Source organism: Vombatus ursinus, unplaced genomic scaffold (genome assembly GCF_900497805.2).
Source record: "Vombatus ursinus unplaced genomic scaffold, bare-nosed wombat genome assembly UNPS02014772.1, whole genome shotgun sequence".
Taxonomy (NCBI): Eukaryota; Metazoa; Chordata; class Mammalia; order Diprotodontia; family Vombatidae; genus Vombatus; species Vombatus ursinus.
In genome coordinates, this window is record NW_020954550.1 from 21,020,294 (window position 1) to 21,042,065 (window position 21,772).

The 21,772-nt window shown below is 39.2% G+C and overlaps 1 protein-coding gene and 1 pseudogene across 1 annotated transcript in view; one reads left to right on the plus strand and one right to left on the minus strand.

The window, feature by feature from the left end:
• The first annotated feature begins 3,071 nt into the window (after nucleotides 1–3,071).
• Nucleotides 3,072–21,772, plus strand: part of ANKRD55 (ankyrin repeat domain 55) — a 109,789-nt gene continuing 91,088 nt past the window's right edge. The window contains exon 1 of the mRNA XM_027863323.1: nucleotides 3,072–3,245. Within this exon, the coding sequence (XP_027719124.1) occupies nucleotides 3,179–3,245 (67 nt within the window). The 5' untranslated portion in view covers nucleotides 3,072–3,178. The remainder of the gene's footprint in view (nucleotides 3,246–21,772) is intronic.
• Nucleotides 9,472–10,341, minus strand: LOC114044067 (annotated as a pseudogene).

A 21,772-nucleotide genomic window follows, 5' to 3' on the forward strand; every position in this document is an offset into this window, starting at 1 on the left:
TACCAAAATAAAGTCAAAATGGGTACATGATTTAGATATAAAGACTGATACTATAAGCAAACTGGGAGAGCAAGGAATAGTTTACTTGTCAGATTTATGGATGAAGAAGAATTTATGACTAAACAAGAGAAGAGAACATTATGAAATGCAAACTGGATAATTTTGATTATATTAAATTGAAAAGTTTTTGCACAAACAAAACCAATGCAACCAAGATTAGGAGGGAAGCAGAAAACTGGGAAAGATTTTTTACAACCAGGGTCTCTGATAAGACCTCATTTCTAAAATAGAGAGCTAAGTCAAACTTATAAGAATACAAGTCATTCCCCAATTTATAAATGGTCAAAGGATATGAACAGGCAGTTTTCAGATGAAGAAATTAAAGCCATCTACAAAAAAATGCTCTAAGTCACTATTGATTAGAGAAATGCAAATCAAAACAACTCTGAGTTACCATATCACACCTATCAGATTGGCCAACATGACAAAACAGGAAAATGATAAATTTTGGAGAAGATGTGGGAAAATTGGAACACTAATGCATTGTTGGTAGAGTTGTGAACTGATCCTACCATTTTGGAGAGCAATTTGGAACTATGCCCAAAGGGCTATAAAAATATGCATACCCTTTGACCCAGCAATAGCACTTCTAGGGCTGTATCCCAAAGAGATAATAAAAATGGGAAAAGGACCCACATGTACAAAAATATTTAGCAGCTCTTTCTGTGGTGGCAAAGAATTGGAAATTGAGGGGATGCCTATTAATTGAGAAGTGGCTTAGGAAGTTGTGGTATATGAATGTAATGGAATATTATTGTGCTATAAGAAATGATGAGCAGGCAGACTTCAGAAAAACCTGGAAAGACTTGTATGGACTGATGCTGAGTGAAGTGAGCAGAACCAGGAGAACATTGTACACAGTAACAGCCACGTTGTGAGATGATGGATACTGATAGACTTAACCCTTCTCAGCAATGCAAGGATCTCCAAAAGTCTCATGATGGAAAATGCTATCCACGTTCAGAGAAAGAACTACGGAGTTTGAATGCAGATTGAAGCATATTATTTGCTCTTTTTTTCTTTCTGTTTTGTTTTGTTTCCTCTTTCTTATGGTTCCTCCTATTGATTCTAATTCTTCCTTACAACATGACTAATGTGAAAATATGTTTAATAGGAATGTATATGTAGAGCCTATATCAGATTGCATGCCATCTTGGGGAGGGAGAGGAGAAGGGAGGGGGAGAAAATTTAAAACTCAAAACTATATGGAAGTGATTATTGAAAACTGAAAATTAATAAAAAAAATAAATGCTAACCATCATCTGAGCTTTCAATGAGTCTTAATCTTTTTGTGGGTGGAGGGTCTTGCCTGGATGTTGATGGCTTCTTACTGATCCGGGTGGTGGTTGCTGAGGGGTAGCAATTTCTTAAAATAAGACAACAATGAAGTTTCCCCCATGGATTGATTCTTCCTTTCACTTGAATACACAGAGGCCACTGTAGGTTTATTAATTGGCCTGATTTCAATATCGTTGTGTCTCAGGACATAGGAAGGCTCCAGGAGAGGGAAAGAGAAGGGGAATGGCTGGTTAGTAGGGCAGTCAGAATACACGCAACATTTCTCAATTAAGTTTGCCATCTTATATGGGTGTGGTTCATAGTAACGCCAAAGGTCACCATAACAGATACAGTAATAATGAAAAAGTTTGAAATATTGAGAGAATTACCAAAACGATACATAGATACATGATGTGAGCACAGGCAGTTGGAAAAATACACCAATAGACTTGCTCAACCTTCAATTCATAAAAATGCAATAACTGCAAAGCACAATAAAGTGAAGTGCAATAAAACAAGATATGCCTATAGAGGGTTTGGGTTTAGTCCCAGAGAGCAAAACTAGCAGCACTGGGTAGAAGCTACAGAAGAGCAGATTTTGACTCCATGCAAAAGGAAGCACCCTAGGGATTGGAGGAATCCTAAAGCTGAATGTGCACCTCAGAAGACAGTGGGGTCCCTTCCACAACCAGTGGAGGTCTTCAAAAGGAGGCTGGCTAAGTACTTGTCAGGGATATTGTAGGGAGATTTCTGTTCAAATGCAGGTTAGACAAGATGGTCCCTAAAACTCCTTCCAGGTCTGTCTGTGATTTTGTGAAAATCAGTGAGTCATAGAATTGGGAACTGTAGGTGGGAGAGTGGATTGGTAGAGCATTGAATTCAGCCTGAACATTACTATTAAAGTATCACATTGCATTGTTGTTCCTGATGATATCACAGTGAATTATTTGCTCTTTGAATTGTCACAGCCAAAGGTGATCACCATCATTGTCTCTAAGAGTATTAGAGAGTCAACAATATGGTAGGGCTGTTTGGAATGTGTCAGACCAGTCCCCTGCCTCGAGGGTATCCCTTTAATTTATCTCTGAACCCTGGAATGTGATTTTTATAAAGGTTGCCTCCTTTCCTGTTCAACTTCTCCCATAATTCAAAGATTGCTGCTAAAGCTAAAGAGGAGATTGGTAGATGAAGGTCAATATATTCACACATGGCCTTCCCAGACGCCACACTATTTACGTTGCAGTCCATTGAGAGAGTGCTCTCTGAGCACGCTGCACTCTGAATGCCATTTGCATCCTACAAGGAGTAAATCAGTATCCGAACTGCATTGGCAGTTTTGCACATGCTCCGTGTGGCACTGTGAATCCTCACTCACCAACTGAGATTTCTGTTTGTTTAAAACAGCCTTAATGCTGCTGATGCAGGGTGACCTGCAGTATCTTCCCCAGCCTGGATAAAACACAGATTGTCCCCCCACGTACAACACTGGAGGGTTTGGGGATGGTTCTCCCCATCCCCCACATACACACACACATACACATACATACACGTACACACACACACACACACACACACACACACACACTCATGCTAATATAGCTATCCAGGGAGACCATTCAAAGAGACTCTATCCCTATGCCAGTATTTCCTTGGCAGCTTATACCTGGTCCCTTTGATTTGCCTTGACAACAACCTGAAGCTTCAACACATGTTTAATTTTCACATGAAAGGATTTGGCCACAGCTATCAGTGAGTGTTCTATGGGCTCAAACGTGTGCAATGGTGCAGTGTGGTTTTTTTCCACTCTAGAGACCTGGAAGATGATTTTTGCCCAGTCTGAATGGTAAACCATCTGATCTACGACACCATGGATTTTAGCACCTCGTCTATGTTTGATCAGCATAAGGGTAAGCTTGTTTTTCCTTTTTCTTCCTTTTTTTTTAAAAAAATAAAATCTACTGGTCCTCATATATAGCTAGAATGGATTATAGTTGTAAGGCTATTTGAATGAGAGTGTGTGTGCATGTTGGGTGCAGAGGGGAAGGTAACATACGCACTTAACATAGTATGAAATAGATGTGTCCCAAAGGTTAGTTTTTTCCCTGACAATTATTCAGGAAAGAAAAACAAAGTCCATCATGATCTGATTGTGCTTGCTGCACCAACAGCAGCCTCTCTACCAGTTTGAAAAACTGGGATTGCAAGGTAGCAACAGACTTCAGGTAACATTATTTTTATTCCCATTAGATCTTACTAATACCTTTAAAAAAGAAAGAAAGAAAAGAAAAAGAAAAAGGCGATTGGGACAAGGAATGGAAACAGGAGTAATCACTCATGTGTCATTTTGCATTCTATGAAACCAAGATTTCAACTTGTTGGCTATGTTGTTAATTTTTAGTTTCCTTTGGGAATGGCTATCATCCAAATCTGTACTGCCAGGAGAAACTTTCCCCTAGGGGCTACACTATCTGTTACACTGAGACCATTATTTCTTTTACTATCATGGAGTAGATCCCACTTACACATAAAGGAGACAATTTCTATATCAAGAGGGTGTTTTGGAAATACAGATACATCATTATTACACTTATAAAATAATTTAATTATAGAGCATATATATATATATATACACATATATAGTAACTATATGGATTATACATATTTACGTATATTTTATGCATGTGTATAGTATGTGTTATATATTTTTTAAACTTTGTTTTTGTATATTTTAGAATACTATTTATATTACATATGCATAGTATTGTTTTATATATATATATATATATATGCACATACTTGTACATTTTGTGTAGATGAGTAGCATATGCTTATTATACTCTTCTAATTCTAGTGTACCTTTTACCTGTGCATGGTGCAGGAAATTTCCATTCTGTAAATATAAATATAATCCCCTTAGTCAGACTCTCTTTTATATATGATGTCTAAGCTCCTTTTTATAACTTACCGGGTATTTTGCAGTATGTACCTCTGAGATCCTGGGGTCTTTTCGGTCACGGAGATTTGCTTAATGAGGCTGCAAAGGGCCAGGACAATGACTGGATTTATAAACAATCCTGAAGAATACATTGCATTTCTGCTCCCCTCCCTCCCCTTCTCTTTGAGCCTCCCACCACCACCCTCCCAGCCCATGGCATAATGACCCAACAAGCTCCTAAGATTTGGTATATGATATGGTAGCAGCACCCTAAGATTTAATGAGCGACTTTTTCCAGTATGAGATTCATATTTAAATAGCTAAATGCAACCATGTTTTCTTCTCCCACATTAACATTTGTTTTCTTTTGGGGGGGGAGGCAAGTTTGGGGAGTTTTGTGATTGCCTCCCGCACCACCAACCTTTGAACATTAAAGCTTTGCTGGGGGTGTATTCTCTGTGGGAGATGTCCATAGTAGAGATGAAAGGATCACACACTGTCAACACTGAAAGGCACCTGAGAAAAAAATCACCATTTTATAGATGAGGAAACCAAGACCCAGAGGGGTGAACTGAAAATATATAAAGAGTTTTGAAAACTTTAAAGTATACTACAAACATCAGGTGAGAGGAATCATAATGTAGTGGATAGATAGGAAGCCTGTGAATCATGAAGGCCGGGGTTTAAGTCCTGCCTTTATGATAGTTGTGTGACTCTCTGCAAATCTCTTAACCTCTCAATGTCCCCAGGCAACTCCAGAAGACTTTAACTTGCAAAGTAGCTGCAGATCTGCCTTAGTAGAGGGAGTTTCCATACCAGGAGTTCCTCATGCCAAGTAAATCACAGATCTGATCCCCAAAAGTCATCTTCATCATCATCATCATCATCACCATCAAACATTATTATTATTATTATACCAGGTCATTTATCATTCAAGTAGCAGAACCACAACTTAACCTGCTCTTTTTACTCTGCATTCAGATTTTTTTCCACAACATTCATACAGCTCCTGGTTCCTTTTACCAAGAGCCATATCATTGCTATCAGAAAGCAGCAGAAGAGAAAATCTGCTTAAACTCAAAAACTTCTTCCGGCAGCAAAAATTAGATTGGAGAACTATACAATCCAGGGAGGAATTTCATGGATTTATTCTATGCATTAATTTAGGGAATTGTTATTGACCTCATGAGAACCAGAAATTTCAAGCATCATTGCACAAAAAAATAACAACAACAACAACAACAAAACACCCGATAGTCAAATGGTTTTTCCCCTTATTTTCTTCCAGCAATGGAGTACTGTAGGAAAAGCTCTGGTTGGAAATCAGGAGATCTGAGTTCAGACCCATTTCTACCACTAACTTACTGTGTGTCCTCAAACAAGTAACTTTACTCCTCTGGGCTTCCATTTCTTCATCCATCAAATGAGAGTGTTGGTCTGGAATAGTTCTCTTCCAGATCTGATGTTCTGTGATTCAGATCTTCCAGTTGAGAAAACCATAACCTTTCTTAACCCTTCCAGGGGTGGGGAACCTGTTACCTTGAGGCCACATATGGCTTTCTAGGTCCTCAAGTGCACCCCTTTAATTGAATCCAAACTTCACGGAACAAATCCTCTTAGTAAAAGGATTTGTTCTCTAAAACTTGGACTCAGTCAAAAGGCCACACTCAAGGCCCTAGAAGGCCACATGTGGCCTTGAAGTCACAGGTTCCCCACCCCTGACTTAGCTATTACAAAATGTTTCCCCCTTTCTGATGGATTAGTTAGCCCTTTCCAGATCTCCAGGGTTTAGTGCCCAGGAAAAATCCCAAACTAAATGGTACCTTGGCAGAGTTGCTCTGTTATCTCCTTAATCCTTTTAACTTCTTGGAAAGATTTTGGGCCACTGTAGCATGCTAAGGTTTCTCATAATAACCCTATGAATTAAGTAGTGTTAAGTATTATGAGTCTCATTTTATTGATGAGGGAACTAAGGGTCAGAGAGCTTAGGTGGCAAAGGTAGTAAATAGAATTCAGATCCTAACACAATTACACAAATGGACAAACACAGAGGCAAATTTCTCTAGAATATGAATTGTCCACAGAGAAATTCAGTGTGAAATATGTACTAGACTGCCATTCTTCATTTTGTAAGTATGTGCAAAGCATTTATATTCTGGGAGCCATATGAGTCATAAAGGGACCTTGGAGGTCATCCAAAGAGAATGCAAGTCCTATAGTAAATATAAGTTACTTGAAGCAAGTAGTTGTCCTTTTTTTTTTTTAAGTTTCTATATCTCTAGCTCCCAGAACAGAGCTTTACCCAGAGAAGGCACTTAATAACTGTTTGTTTAATTGAATTAATTACTCTAGTCGGATTCATTCGTTTTATGTATAGGAGAAAACTGAGAGAAATCTCTACCATCTATTATCCTTCAAAGCATAGCACATGCACCTTTGTGATTTCCACACCTATTAGTGTCTCTTCTTTCCCTCCCCTCAATAAATTGCCTTATGTTTATTTATCTAACAGCTCTGTGGAATAGAATGTAAGTACCTGGGTCCTGAGCAAGGGTCAAGTTACTCTCTCTTTCTGGCCCTCATCTTCCAGTGAGTGGTACCACTCTTTCCCCTAGCTCCTCTGGCTTGCCTTAGAGTAAGATTTTTTTCCCCCGCCTAGTTGCTTCTTTGACTCTGCCCCTCGGGGGATGAATTTTATTTCAAACCTGCTATGGGAAGAAATCATGGGAAAGGGGAAGTACTTGAGTCAATTACCTAGGAAAAACTAATTCTAGTTCACCTACAAACTTCCCTCCAGTGGAAGCTGTTTTGCTTTTTCTGTCTAGGACTGGTCCAGATCCACCTCCTTTGTCTATACTTTGGGGATGCTTTAAAATAATGAATCAATGATTCTCTCCTCTATACAGAGCTGAAACTCCATTCTGGGAAAGTAACAACAGTTAATCTCTTACTCTCTCTCCCCACTGATCACTTGGGGCAGCCAGGTGGCACAGTGGATAGAGTGGCTGGCCTGGAGTTAGGAAGACCTAAGTACAAATCTAGCCTCAGACATTTACTGACCATGTGATCCTGGCCAAGTCATTTAACCTCTGTTCACATGAGTTTTCTCATCTGTAGAATGAGGAAAATAATAGCACCCGGCACATAGTAAGCACCATATAAATGTTAACTAGTATTAAATAGTCATAATAAGAGCACCTACCTTGCGGGCTTGCTATGAGAATAAAATAAGATAATATTTATTTAATTTTTTTGTTGGGCCAAAATTATACACAAAACGTAATTATAATAGAGACCTAAAAAGAAGAATGGTTTGGGTATATAGCTGGGAAAATCATAGCTATTCAGGAGATTCATCAAAAGCCATTTTCTCATAACCCGCAGCGCTCCAGTGGAGATAGTCAGGTCACTAGCATTAGGACTGAGGCTTTTCTGACGTTAGCAATCTGACTTTTTCTCAACTTATGAGAAGATTCAGCAGACCAGGAACTTTCTGAGGTTCCACAGCAAGGGCATTGACAAAGAACTAGGTGCTCAGGAGAATAGTGTCTGGGATTACTTGTGTATCTTTCTCTGCACCCATCACGACATAAGAGAGATATAACCTGTTTGGTATTTAAAGTTTTTCACAACCTACCTTTCTGGACCTATTTTACATTTAATCCTCTCCACACCCTTTAAGATCCAGCCAAACTAGGCTCCTGCTGTTCCTCAGAAATGACATTTCATGTCCCACCTCCATGCCTGTATCCAGGCTGTTACCACGCCCAAGCCTACAGTGCACTCCCTCTTCATTTCATTCTTGGTATCTCTAGTTTGCTTCGATGCTCACTTCAATTGCTACCCTCAAATTAGGTCCTCCCTGATTCCCTCCTACTACTCCATCCTGCCAAAATTGCCTTATATTTATTTTGTATATATTTATGTGTGTGCATATTCACTCTCACAAAACTGTAAGTCCTCAAGGGGAGGAACTGTTTATTTCCCTTTTGTTTCATATCTTTACCATTTATGTAGTGCAGTGGATGGTGCTCTAGACAAGGAGTCAGGAAGACTTGAGTTCAAATCTGGCCTCAGACACTTACTAGCTGTGTGACTCTGGGCAAGTCACTGCACCTTATTTGTCTCAGTTTACTCATCTATAAAATGGGACTAATAACAGCACCAATTTTCCAGGCTTGTTGTAAGGATCAAATGAAATAATGGTAAAGCACTCAGCACAATGCCTGGCATGTATGACTATGCAAATTATTACTATTATTATTAACAACTAAATTAGTTGAGAAGACTTTTGAGAGTCCCTTAGACAGTAAGGAGATTGAATCAGTCAATACTTAAAAAATTTAATTCACTGGAAAGTCAAATACTGAAGCTGAAGCTTAAATACTTTGGCCACATAATGAGAAGACAGGATTTATTGGAAAAGATCTTGATGTTGGGAAATATTGAAGGCAAAAGGAGAAGGGGACAGTAGAGGATGAAATGGATAGATAGTGTCATGGAAGCAACAAAGATGAAGTTGAACAGATTTCAAGAGATAGTAGAAGATAGAAGGGCCTATCATACGATGGTCCAAGGGGTCATGGGGAGCTGGACACAACTGAATGAGTGAACAACAAAAAATTAGTTAACATACCGAAGAAAAAATCTTAAATCTTGTATTAATACTCTCACTGTACTATATACTCAGTATTAATTGAAAATGCCTATGTTCTTCCAGTGAAATATTTAAGCAAGTAAAACCTAAGGATAGTCTCTGAGTGCTTTAATTTGGGTCTCTACAAATCCTTTATTAGCATAAGTAACACTAGAGAAAATGTATAAGCTATTCTCTGATGTGTCTTCCTTCATCTGTACTTAGGTGTTTCATTATCTCTAGCTTCCATTGGACTTCTGATTTTGTCTTTCTTTTTATCCCTTTCTCTTCCACGGGATTCTGTTCAGTGTTTAGACTTACTGCTACTGTAGTAGACATCTATCCCAAGATTCACTGTGGCTGTGGCTTTGAGATCTCCCCCTTTTTTATTCTTTTGCTTCTCCTTACAACACTCTTCTTCATAGCCACTATGATGCCACTCCCAGTTGGAATCCTTAGAATTTTTTACTGTTCAGAGCAATGACGAGTTTTCTTCTCATGTTTTTTACTTAAGTGTGAGCAACTTGAGTTAGAGTCTTCTGTCTCTTCATCCACCACAAGATCATATTTTGTATGATGTCTGAGTTTTACTCATCCTTGACTCTCCCATCTTCCAGTCACGAATAATGTCACAGCTTTTTATGGGCCCAAGTCTTGAGAATATTATTTCCAGGTCTTCATCTACGGTCATTGAATTCAACTTGCACACAAATAGAACATTTTCTGGAGTTCTGATATCTGCATCTGATAAATTTCCCACCAATTTTAAAAGAATAACCTGAGTTTTTTTTCCTCCTTAGCCATTATTTCTTCAGTTTCTTCAGCTGATCTCCCTTTGAACTCACCAATTTCTCCATCTGCTTTTATTCAGCCACTATCCAGTTATTCCTTGGTTGGTTCTGGTGGTACGCCGGCTGAGTCATCAAATGGATCATCTAAAATCACTGTATAATTTATCCTGATATCTTCATAAATTGCAAAGTCTTTGTTAATAAAAGTCTCATTCACTTTATGGAATATACCCATTCCTCCTGCTATTTCACCAAACACTCTATGCACACCTGATCAAGGTAATCTAGATTTCCTCTTGTGGCAATAAGAAACTGAGATCCGTGTTCATCACTGCCATTGTTCACTATAGATATGATACCCTAATTCTTGGCATTTTTCTGCCTCAAAAAGCCTTGCTTGATCAGCATATGGTTGCACAAAGACTGACTCTCCTTCCTGGCCAGAACCCATAGGACCACCAGTTCATATAATAAAATCTCTGGACATTATGAATGACACAATAAATGTTGTACTTTGTTTTGTACAACTTCAGAAAATTCAAGCAAGCTTGAGGCCACTCCTCTATATACAAATCAACAACAATATCTCCCAAAGTGGTCTCCAACAGCACCGCCTCTAACAGCACTGCCATGACACCCATACTGCCTCTGGACGCCAATGAGCAGAGACCCACCAGTAGCTCCTCTGCATAAGCGATGCTTCAGCAAGACCAGCATTATCGCTATGATGATAACCTGAGATAATATTTATAAAATGTTTTGCAAATCTAAAAGCTAGCTACATGAATGCTAGCTATTATTATTATTTACCATCTGTTGCATCTCACTCTGTCACCACTGTGCAAAGACACAGATTCAGATCAGTGACTCGGTGGTTAACCACTATGTCTCAAAGAATAGCAAAACAGATAGTAAAACAAACATTTAAGAAACAGGAACAGGGAAATAAGCTCATTTCTCTCCTAAGAGAGGGAGACAATAGGAGTGTAAGTGAAAGAATATGCAAGTCTGGATTCACCAGTTCTGTTCTCAGTTCAACCACTCGGTAGCTGTTCCATTTGGTTTTCACATAACTGTTACAAATTTAGTGTCTTAGCGTCTCAAAATTCACTCCACTGCCCAGTCCTTTGTAGTTATGTCCCCAGTGGCAGAAGCAATAATGGTGGTGTAGGATAACTCATGCCAAATTCCATGTGAAGGTCTCCAAACTGTTCATCCTACCTTGCCCTCACTTCCTCGGAGGAAGTCACCCTTGCTATAGCTCTTCTCCCTTACATCTCACTCATCTCCCTGGACTTCTTCCATTCTTAAGATGTGATGGAGGCTAGCTTTTCAGTCATCATTGCTTGGTTTTCCAGAGGAGCTAGTCAAACCCTGGGGAATCAGAAGGCATAGGGGATATAGGTCCCCAGTGTCCTGCCACACACATCTGAATATGTGTCCTTTCCCTACATAAAATGTTTTTTTTCTTTATATTCCAGCACCTAGCCAGAGTCTAGTCAACAGTTAATAAATACGTATTGATCAAATATAGGGCAGAGAGATGAAGTGACTTGCCCCAAGGAACACAACTAAAAAATGGTGGAGCCAGGGCTAGAAGCCAGGTCTTTTCACTCCTAGTCCAGCACTTCTCCCTCTTTGGCCCCCAAACCAATGAGAGAGGTTGAATAAGTCCAGCTGAACAAATCAAAAATTTCATTGGCAGCTATTCTTTCCCAGGGCTCCGGGCGACTTTGGTGAAGTGGGGGTGACTCCAAAGGCTGTTGGCATCCTGTACTAGGAAAACCCTGACTCACACTGTATTTCACCACAGGCAGAGAGCTTTTCATTATAATCTGAATTCCTTTTTATTTCTTCTTCAATTTTCTACTCCCAAAATAACCTCTTCTCCAATAATGTGCAGAAGAGACAACCAGAAAAATTTTCTTCTTATTGGGAGGTAGATTGAGGCAGCAGAAAAACAAGTGAACTGGGGGTCAAAAGGTCAAGATTTGAATCCTACTGAAGGCTAGACAGATAGGTGACCTAGGGCAAATACTCTTCTGAGAGTCTGCTACCTCATCTGTAAAATGGGGCTAATATTGATTGACTACAAAAGGTTGAGTCAAGGAGCTCATTTTTAACTAAATAAATGTCAGTTATTATCATTCTCTTTATTCCCAAACTATTGGCTTTTATTTAGGTTGGCCTTTGAGGGAACTTAGATCAAGACATACGGAGCAGGAGACCAAACTTGTGACTGAGGATACCTTAGAAGTAGTGCGACTTAGAGGAAAAGTCCCCAGCTTTCAAGTCAAGAGACCAGATTTGCATTCCATCTCTGTATGATATTCTATCTCTGATCTTCAGTTTCCTCATCTGTTAAAGGGGATGATAATAATTCATCTAACTAGTTCACAGGGTGGGGTCCTTTGGAAAGTGCCTTGCAAATCCCTAAGTGCTATATGAATGTGAATTGTTGGCTAAATGTTCCAGGAAAGTTATACTCAGCTGATTACAATATTGTGAAATAGACCGAGTTTGTCTTCTGGCCTCCTTAGCCTCCTCTCTTTTTGCATACTCTTATCCTTTCAATAGTAACATATTTTTTCCTCTGGCCCTTTTCCTTATTTTGCTCCCAAGAAAGAATCTGGTATTAGTAATTTACATCTTAGTGTGAATTAAGTTAATTTGGGCTTTGAGTCTTAAAACCTTTCATTGTAAAAAACAAACAAACAAACAAAGAAAAAAAAAGCACCTGTCCTCCATAGAATGGATTTTAGGCATCAGGGAGTAATTGGAGAAACAAGGCTTAGACAACCCTGAAATCAGACAGCCATGGGGCTGATCCCATCAGACCCAGGCTTGCTACAGAATCTTTTGGAGTCAGAATGGAGTCAGGGAGCAGTGGAAATTGGGGTTGCCATACTGCCTTCATAGATGAGCTGAGGGATGTTGAAGAAGTGTTTCTGCTCTCCAGTGCCAGGGTAACAAACAGCAAAGAAGGGAGAAAAGTAAAAATTAGAGGGTTAACAGCAATCCTAAATCCCACGTTGTTACACTTCAAATATCTTGACTTCCTTTCATCAGTAAAATTCATTCAGAACTTCAGTCAGAAAACAAATGACATTCCTCACAAACCCTCTCCCATCTGTCCCCTTCTCTTCATTCACATGACCACCATCTTTGTTCAGGCTCTCAACACCTTTCAACTGGATTATTGCAATCACTTCATTGATTTCTCTTCCATATGACTCCCCCACTCAATAAATCTCAGTGGCTCCCTACTGCTTTGAGGATAAAATATGAACTTCTCTGTTTAGCTTTTAAAGCCCTTCATAACCTGATTCCAACTGATTTTTCCAGCTTCATTGCATTTTATTTGCACACACATAGTCTTGACCTTCATTGCCCTATGAGGACACTCCATTTCCCATCTCCTTGCCTTTAAACTGTCTGTGTCCTCTGCACCTGAAATGCACTCCTTCCTTACTGTCATGAAGTTCTTCTCTTCCTTTAAGATGAGACTCAAGCTCTACCTTCTACATGAAGTCTTTTCCAGATTCTCCCCAGGTCTAGTATCCTCCCTCCCAAAGTAGATTTTAAGTACTTCAAATTTATTTTAATCTATTCTCTTTATATTTATTCTGTATATACTTACAGAACATATATGTTATTTTTGTCTTCCTCTTGTAAACTTTGTAAACCCCTTGAGAGCCGGAAGTGTTCCATTCCTTTGTCTGTGTATGCCCAGCACTGAGAACAGGCACATAGTAAGTGCTTAAGAAAAGCTTATTGATGGATTGAATGAATGAGGCACGTACATTTGAAAAATCAAGCTGATGTCCCTGTCATGGTTTTTTAAAAGCTTCCACTCATAGATGTGCTGGCTTTGCATTTCAACTCTTTATCCAGATGGGAAAGTCAATCAGAGAATGCATTTGAAGCATCCAGATTTTTTGCTGAAAAGGCAAATATTGCAAATCTGGTATGATGACCTGATGTCCATTGAAAGGAAAGTAAATGAAATGCAAGGGGAGTTTCAGGAGGAAGGAAGGAGCTTGAGGGAGAGTGGGTAGAGGATGTGAAAAAAAGGAGAATTAATTTGGAGCAGACCCTTACTACATTGTGTAACAAGATCTGTGTTCCTGTTCCTGGAATATAACCCATGAGAGATCTGGAGAATTTTACAATTAATTTTGAAATTCCAAGCCTGGGAACTAGAACACCAGCTGGCCTATTCAGAAACACTTCATGTTTGGAAGGACATTGTTGGGTTCCTCTAAAAGACAGATTATGTGTCTTAATACAGACTCAGGAAGGTTAGGAATACCAATAGTTTAGTAAAAAGAAACATGAAACTCACATTCACAAAACAAAAGGTAGTCAGAAAGAATATGGAATGAAATTGGGCACCTGGTGGGTCCCTAGAGGAAATGGAGCACCCTCCCCCTAAACAGTAAAGTCTGGGTTTTGATAGGGTTCTTCTCTGGGTCTAGAAAGACAAGGCATTGTGGGTAGGGAATAAGGAGCCTGGAGCCGTGGGCTGGAGCTGATGCGTGTTAATGGGGAAAGGGAAGAGTCAGGGGGAATAAGAGGCTATTCAAACTCTTTCCCCTTTGAAAAACGGGCTCTGGGCTGTTACTGATTGGTTTTACTCTGACAGAGGAGCTCAGCTTCTTTCTCAGGGGCTTTGAGTTTCCCCAGGGCTTCTTCATTTAATCGATCAGGGATATAATCCAACCACTACCTGGCCAACAGTGGCCTCCACAATGCGGCCAATCTTTGCTTCAACCCCACTCCAGTGAGGGAGAACTCGCCGCCCCTGCAGGAAGTCCACTTTTGGTCAGTTCTAATTGTTATGAAGTTTTTCCTTAATAAAGCCTAAATCTGCCCCACTGAAATTCCACTAGGTGTTCCAACTTCTTCCTTCTATGGCGAAGTAGGACAAGGCCAACCTCTTCCACATCAGTCTTTCGAATATTGGATGACCACTATCTGGTCTCTCCAAATCTTCTCCAAAGTAAACCTCCCCAGTTCCTCCAACCAATTTTAATACACATTTTTAATACACCCAGCTATTTGTGATGCATTGGAAAGAGCACTAGGTTGGAGTCTGGGTTCAGATCCTGGCTTGAATGACTATTTGTGTAATCTTGAACAAGTCACTTCTGGTCTCTATCCCTGAGTTTCTTCACATGTTAAATGAAAGTGTTGACCTAGTTAATTTCTAAGGCCCTTTCCAGCTAGAAAATCTATGATCAAAGGTAACAGAAGATCCAACCATTTCTACCTTTGCCTTATCTCTCACATATGCCCCCTTGTCTCCTCTGACACTGTCACTATGCCATTAAAGGCCCTTAGCACCTCACTTTTTTGCCATTGCAATTGCCTACTGGTTAATCTATCTGCCTCCTCTCTCCTCACTCCAAGATGTCCTGATATCAGCTGTGAAAAGTGATCGTAAGGCTCAGATCAGACTATGCCATGCCCCTAATCAATAACCCTCCCTGTGGGTCCCTATTACCTCCAGAACCAAACATAAAATCCTGTTTGACTTTTAAAGCCCCTCCTACCTTTCTAGTCTTCTCATACCTTACTCCCCACCATAATCCGTGATCTGTGACTGTGTCCTCCTTGCTTGCACAAGATACACCATTTCCTAACCACAGGCATTTGCACTGGTCATCTCCCTTGCCTGACATTCTCTTCCTCCTCATCTCTACCTCCTGGCCACCTTATGGCTTTCCTGGCTTTCTTCAAATATTACCTAAAGTCCCCCCGCCTTCTACAAGAAGCCTTTCTCTCTGAGATTATCTCCAGTTTATCCTGTATATAGCTGGTTTGTACATAGTTGTTTGTACATTGTCTCCCCCATTAGACTGTGAGCTCCTTGAAGGCAGGAATTGTTTTTGCCTTTCTTTGTATACTCAGCACTTAGCACAGTGCCTAGCACATAGTAGATGCTCAATAAATGCTTGTTTGCTTGACTTGTTGCTGACATTTAAACCTGTTGCAGGGACATTTACGCCTTCAAAGACCCGCCGCATTTTCTACTACTCCAGCAGGTAATCTTCATGAGTTAGCATAACTAAAAATATTTATTACACATTGATTGGCCAGTTTCAAAAGTGAGGATCTCCAAACTTAGCGATGCTGGTCTTTAGGCAAGTGACACAAAGTCTGTGACTGGTCCTTTCCAACTTAATAGAAGTTACCATTGTCATGAGAATTTTTAATTTCCTCTTATTATATTTTATATTATTTAAAATTATATTATATTTATATTAGTTTATATTATTAACATATCATTTACATTGTATTGTTGAATATTTTATATTATCATATTTGTCTTTATTTTATTGTTTTATTTATCTTTATTATAATAAAAATATTATATCACAAACACTATATATTATTTTATATTACATATAGTGCATGGCATATAAATATAAATATGACATATAAACATAATAATATACTATAATAAAGAAATATAAAAGGTGCACATGCATATTATATTACATATAAATATATTTTTATAAATGTCATAACAAATAAATAAGTTATAAAATAATACTAAATAAATAATCAACGGAGTTCTATGTGGTTAGATAGGTAATTACCTATCTCAAGAACTCATTGGGAATGTTTCCCATGTCACCATAGACTGCTCTTTTTGTCTTAGCCTTTCAGAACTCAGAATCATCATTGGTCCACAATGAGGAATCAGAAGAAGACTTTTTAGCGGAGCATCAGATGCACTTAGGTATTACTATACATTGCAGGTTTTTGTGTATGTGTCTTTTTCCTCCACTAGGCTCCATGAGAACAACAACCATATCATGTCTCAAATATGAATGTCCCACAATGCCCATTGCAGTACTTTGCACACAGTGGGCATTTAAATATTTGTTAACTTGACTTTATTTGACTTGATTTCTGATAGATTTTTAGTTAACCAGTGGGTGATTAAGCAGCTCACCCTGGGGGTATACTGGTAAATGTTTAACAGCCAGTTTTCTAAAATCCTGCCACACTTTTATGTTTAATCTGCTTTATTAACCTTTTCTCCATCACTTTCTTAAGTCTAGGCAATCAACAAAACAATAAATCAAACCCTGATTTGTAGTATTTGTAAATATTTGCAGTGTAAATGCTCATTCCTAAAGTTTAACAATAGATACCACAGAGTCAATAGAAGCTGGTTTCCAAACACTCCTACAATCCTCAGATTCTCTTTAGAATATTTGAACGATAGTTAGACCCCAATTACTTTCAGAGTTTACTCTCACCGAAGCAAGCGGGGGTCCATGACAATTGACCTCCCATCCTGAGGAGTAGTGCGCTGGTATGCTAAGCAGAAACTACTTGAAATTATAATCAAGTCATCAGTAGCTCTAGCAGTTCTGAGTAACTTGTTTAGAAAGGGTAACTATGATTTAGTGATAAAGTTAGGACTCAAACTCAAAGGTTTCTTCCACACGCATTTCCATCTACAAACCTTTCTTCCTAAGCTGTGTTTGTCCCTCTCTCTTCTCTTTCTCCTCTAATTCATCATCCACACAAGCTGCCAAATTGATATTCCTAAAGTGCAGGTCTGTCTATGCCATTCTTCTGTTCAAAAAGCTTCAGTGGCTCCCTATTGCCTCTAGGATAAAATCTAAACTCCTCTGGCATTTAAAATGCTTTATAATCTGGCTTTAGCTTACCTTTCCAGGCTTATTTATTCTTTTCTCATGCCAAATTCCAGCTAACCTGGCCTACTCACCCTTCCCCATTCATGACATTCAGTATTTCATCTCCATACATTTGCAGAAACATCTCTCATCTCTGTATACATACAATACTCTCCCTCTCAGCTTCCCTCTTAGCTCAGAGCTCCCACCTCCCCTATCAAAATGTCTTTTCTATTCACTTTGCATTTTCTTACCAGTGTAGACTCTTTGAAGGCAAGGATTGTCTCATTTTTGTCTTTGTAGCCCAGCCTCTCACACAATGCCTGGAACTAAATAAATATTTGCAGAATGAATTGATTTTTTTAAATAAAAGAAAATATGGGTCAAATACTACACATGTATGAACCAAGAGGTTCAATGCTTATTTTAACACGATGGAATGCAAATGGTCCTCTATGTAGAATGGAACTCAAAGAGAGTTCTGCAGTCATTTGTTGTCAGGAGTTATCAAAACATCACAGCTCAAAGTGTGACAGACTAACCTTTTTCAGGATGAAAGTTGATCTAGTCTCCATGATAGCCTGGCTTTAGAGCAAAATATGATCATTGAATACTAGGAAAAGGAAGGCAAATGTAGGGAGTGATACTGAATTATAAATGTGCTGGGGAGCTAATGCAAACAAATATTAGGGGGTCGGGTGGGCTGGGCTCCATTTCAGAAGCTTCAGAAAACAGGTTGCTCTCCTCTGGAAACAGCTGTCTTTACTCAGTGTGGTAGGAAGCTAGTTTTTCTGTTATCCTGGATAGCTAAAAGAGACAGTCTTTAGAAGCAATTGCTTTCCTCTTTTTTGGGCCACTGATTTTTCAAATACAATACATCTATGGCAACACACTGGGGACCAGCAGAAAGAGGGGTTACTCTGACCTTGGCCTTCCTCTGGCAAGTCTTCTTCAGATTTTTGTTATTTTGCCCTTTAAATCATTTATTTCAGGTCGTCATAACAAGATGCAGCCTACCAAGTCTCACTTTAATGATTGGAATGAAAAATGCATCAAGATTGGTTTTTGTTTTTATTTTTCTCCTGGTTATGTATTGTCTTAAAAGATATCATAGCAGAAGAGAGTTTGTTTTGTTTTGTTTTGTTTAGGTTTCCTAATAGCTGGGCCTTTTCTTTGTATACTGAGGAAAGGATAGCCTAGTTTAATTGAAAGAACATTGAACTTGGAGTCAGAAGAGATCTGAATTTGAATCCTACTGCCAAAACTTACTAGCTGAATGACCATGGACAAATCATTTAACCTCTCTGATCCTCAGTTTATTCATCTATGCCTAGAATGCTAAAGTTAGGAAGTCCTGAATTCAAATTCTACCTCACACACTTATTGGCTGTGTGACTCTGGGCAAGTCATTTAACTTGTCTACCTTTGTTTCCTCATCTGTAAAATGGGAATGATAATAATAGCACTTACCTCCCTGGGTTGTTGTGAGAAACAAATGAGATAATACAAGATGTCCCAAAAGTTTTAGGAGTTTACTACAGCAAGACTTTTGGAACACCATATAGTTGTAAAGTGCTTAGCAAACCTTACAGCTCTATATAAATGCTTACTATTGCTATTGTAACAATGCTTTTAGTACTTACCTCACCAGGTTCATGTTAGAATTAAATAAGATAATGTATGTTTGTATTATTTAAAATTACATTTGCAAAACTTAAATGCTGATTATCATTACTGGACACATACAGAAATATATAGTTTTTCATATTATATATAATATAAATTTCATATAGAGAGATAATATACAGAAATATATCATCTTTAAGTTATTGGAGGACATTTGAATCTTAAGGCTGGAACTGAAATGAGGGAGAACTAGAATCATAGGGTCATCAAGTTTTTAGAACCAGACGGACCCTAGCCATCGTCTTGACCCAACCTACTCATTTTTTTTTTGGATTAAGAAACTGAGATCTAAAAAAGTGAAATGACTTGCTTAAGGTCAAATAGCTAGACAGTCACCAAACCAAGACTAGAACACAAACCACCTTACCATGATGTCTCTAGTGATCTTACGGATTACCCTGCTTAAATTTGATTTTATTATACTTCCAATCCCCTGGGAGACGTTTCTAGCCCATCTGACTAGAAATGTTACTAGAAATACTTGAGACACTCAGTTAGCTGTGGTGTTGCAATGACCGCTTGAAGAGCACACACAGAAACTTTAGAGAGTTAGCGCAGCTTTAAGGATCTACAATCAATCTGCAGAAGACTCAGACCAAAGACTAGCCTGAATACAATCTTCTGAGACCAAGGCAGAAAATTGGGTCCCCAAGGTCAGCATATCCTTTGAGAGACCAGCTGGAAAAACAAAGCTCAGTATAGGTATCTTCAAGGTTAAAACCAATCCAAAGGTCTACACAGCAAGGATCACATCCCAATTACTAAGTTCAATAACTTCAGCTCATTAAACAGTTTCTTCAGTGTGATCTGAGCATCAGGACCAGCCTGATGAGAAGGCAGGGTGATATAGAAGTCTCATCGATTCAATGACCACTTATGACTTCAGAGGACAAATGAGGAAGCATTCCACATCTCTTTGGCAAAGACATGATGGACTAGATGTGCAGAATGAGACATGCACTTTCAAACATGGCTGATTGGGTTTATTTGTCATAAGGGAGGGCATCTACAGAGATGGGAGCAGGGGATGGTGAATTACTGCATAGTGAGGTAGATGCCAAAAAAAAATGGTTATCAATAAAACATTATAAAAGTATGCTGAAGAAAATGAAAAGAAGTTGGTAAGGGGCCACAAACAGCAGTTCTGTTACTATTGTGCTCGTTTTAATATTTACTTTTAAAAAAATAAAACAAGCTTATGTAACAGAAATTTACAGTTTCTCTTATGATACTCATTTTGTTTTCCTTGATTATTGATGACTGTTAAGTTTAAAAACAAAAGGAAAAAAATTGAATGAGAAAGTAGAGCAAGTGTATGCCACATGGTGAGATTTTAAGGTTATCTTGGCAAGGTCCTTCTGCCCAAAAGTATCTCTCCCACCACTTGTCACTAAGTGTGGCTCCATCATTACAGAGAGACTTCTTGGGCTTCTAGGGACTTTTAGGTCTTCTAAAAGTCAAAAGGCAAATGTCCTTGGGAAGGATGACTTCAGTAACAATAACAATAACCCCCTCAAAGTTCAATCCATCATCTATGCTATGAGGGTATAGGGGTTGGAATGGCAAAGTAGGGAAATGCCATTGAGGGTAATGTATGTTGGGAACTTAGTATGACCTGGGACCATTATGGTAGTTGTGAAAGCCCTATAGAAATCCTGAAACCCTGGCAATTTGGGTTCTGGCAACACCGTCAATTGGATTAGCACCCCAGTCAGTGTGATGCAACTGCTTCTAAAAATCTAAGAAACAGACAACTAGCAGAGAGGACAGATTGGCCCTACTTGAAACTGCAACCATGATCAGCTTGACACAGAGAACAAAGCAACAAGTGACAACTCCTAATGTTCTGGTAACACAAGATGGGGAGCTATACTGGAACAAATCAGAACTATCAATACTATCACCCCTGCCTCCTCTTTGCTGGAAATGCTTTAGTGCAGATGGTACTGACTGCTAAAGTGAGCAAACCAAGATTGCCTGTGAAATGGACTGAACATAGAAATATCTTCATTATGTGCCAGGACTAGTTCATAACAAAACTGGAAATAGAAGATCTAGCCAGTTATCAGTTTAACTCAGCTCTGGTGCACTTCCAAGTCACCCAAGATAGAGGCACCCTTGTGGGAGAGGGCAGAGACCTGCCTCTGGGAGAAGACATTCTGTGTTACCACGAGGGGAAGAGCAGCCTCTTTCCACTGACCAATCTGCATCTTTAAAACTATCAGAATGAGATGGTTTCAGCATCCACAGATGAAGGTCCTGTTCACCCACAGCAGGAGCACCTAAGCTGGGTCCCCTTCCACTCAAACTCTATGGTCTCAATAAATGGGCTTGGGGTCTATTTCATGTGTCCTTTAGAGTTCTATGTGAGGAGATGGAATCCCAGAACCTGGGCTCAGGTTCCGGCACCCAAGGCTTCTCTGCTGACGTGGTAGCAATATGCAGCCTGGAATTCTGGCTCCAGCATCACCATGGCTCAGACTCTACTACACACACACACACACAAACACACACACACACACACACGTATATATGTATGTATATGTGTGTATGTATGTGTTTTCCTGAAAAGGAAAACCAAAACAGACTAAAATCTCAAGCCTCAAGCCCATTTCTTGGGGTCACAGGCCTAAAGGGAGGGAAAAGGTAGTACTTCCTTCTACCTAGTTAACTTCACGATGCCCATGTTGTGAGTGAACAGAACCTTCACCTCTGGATGGCACTGGAG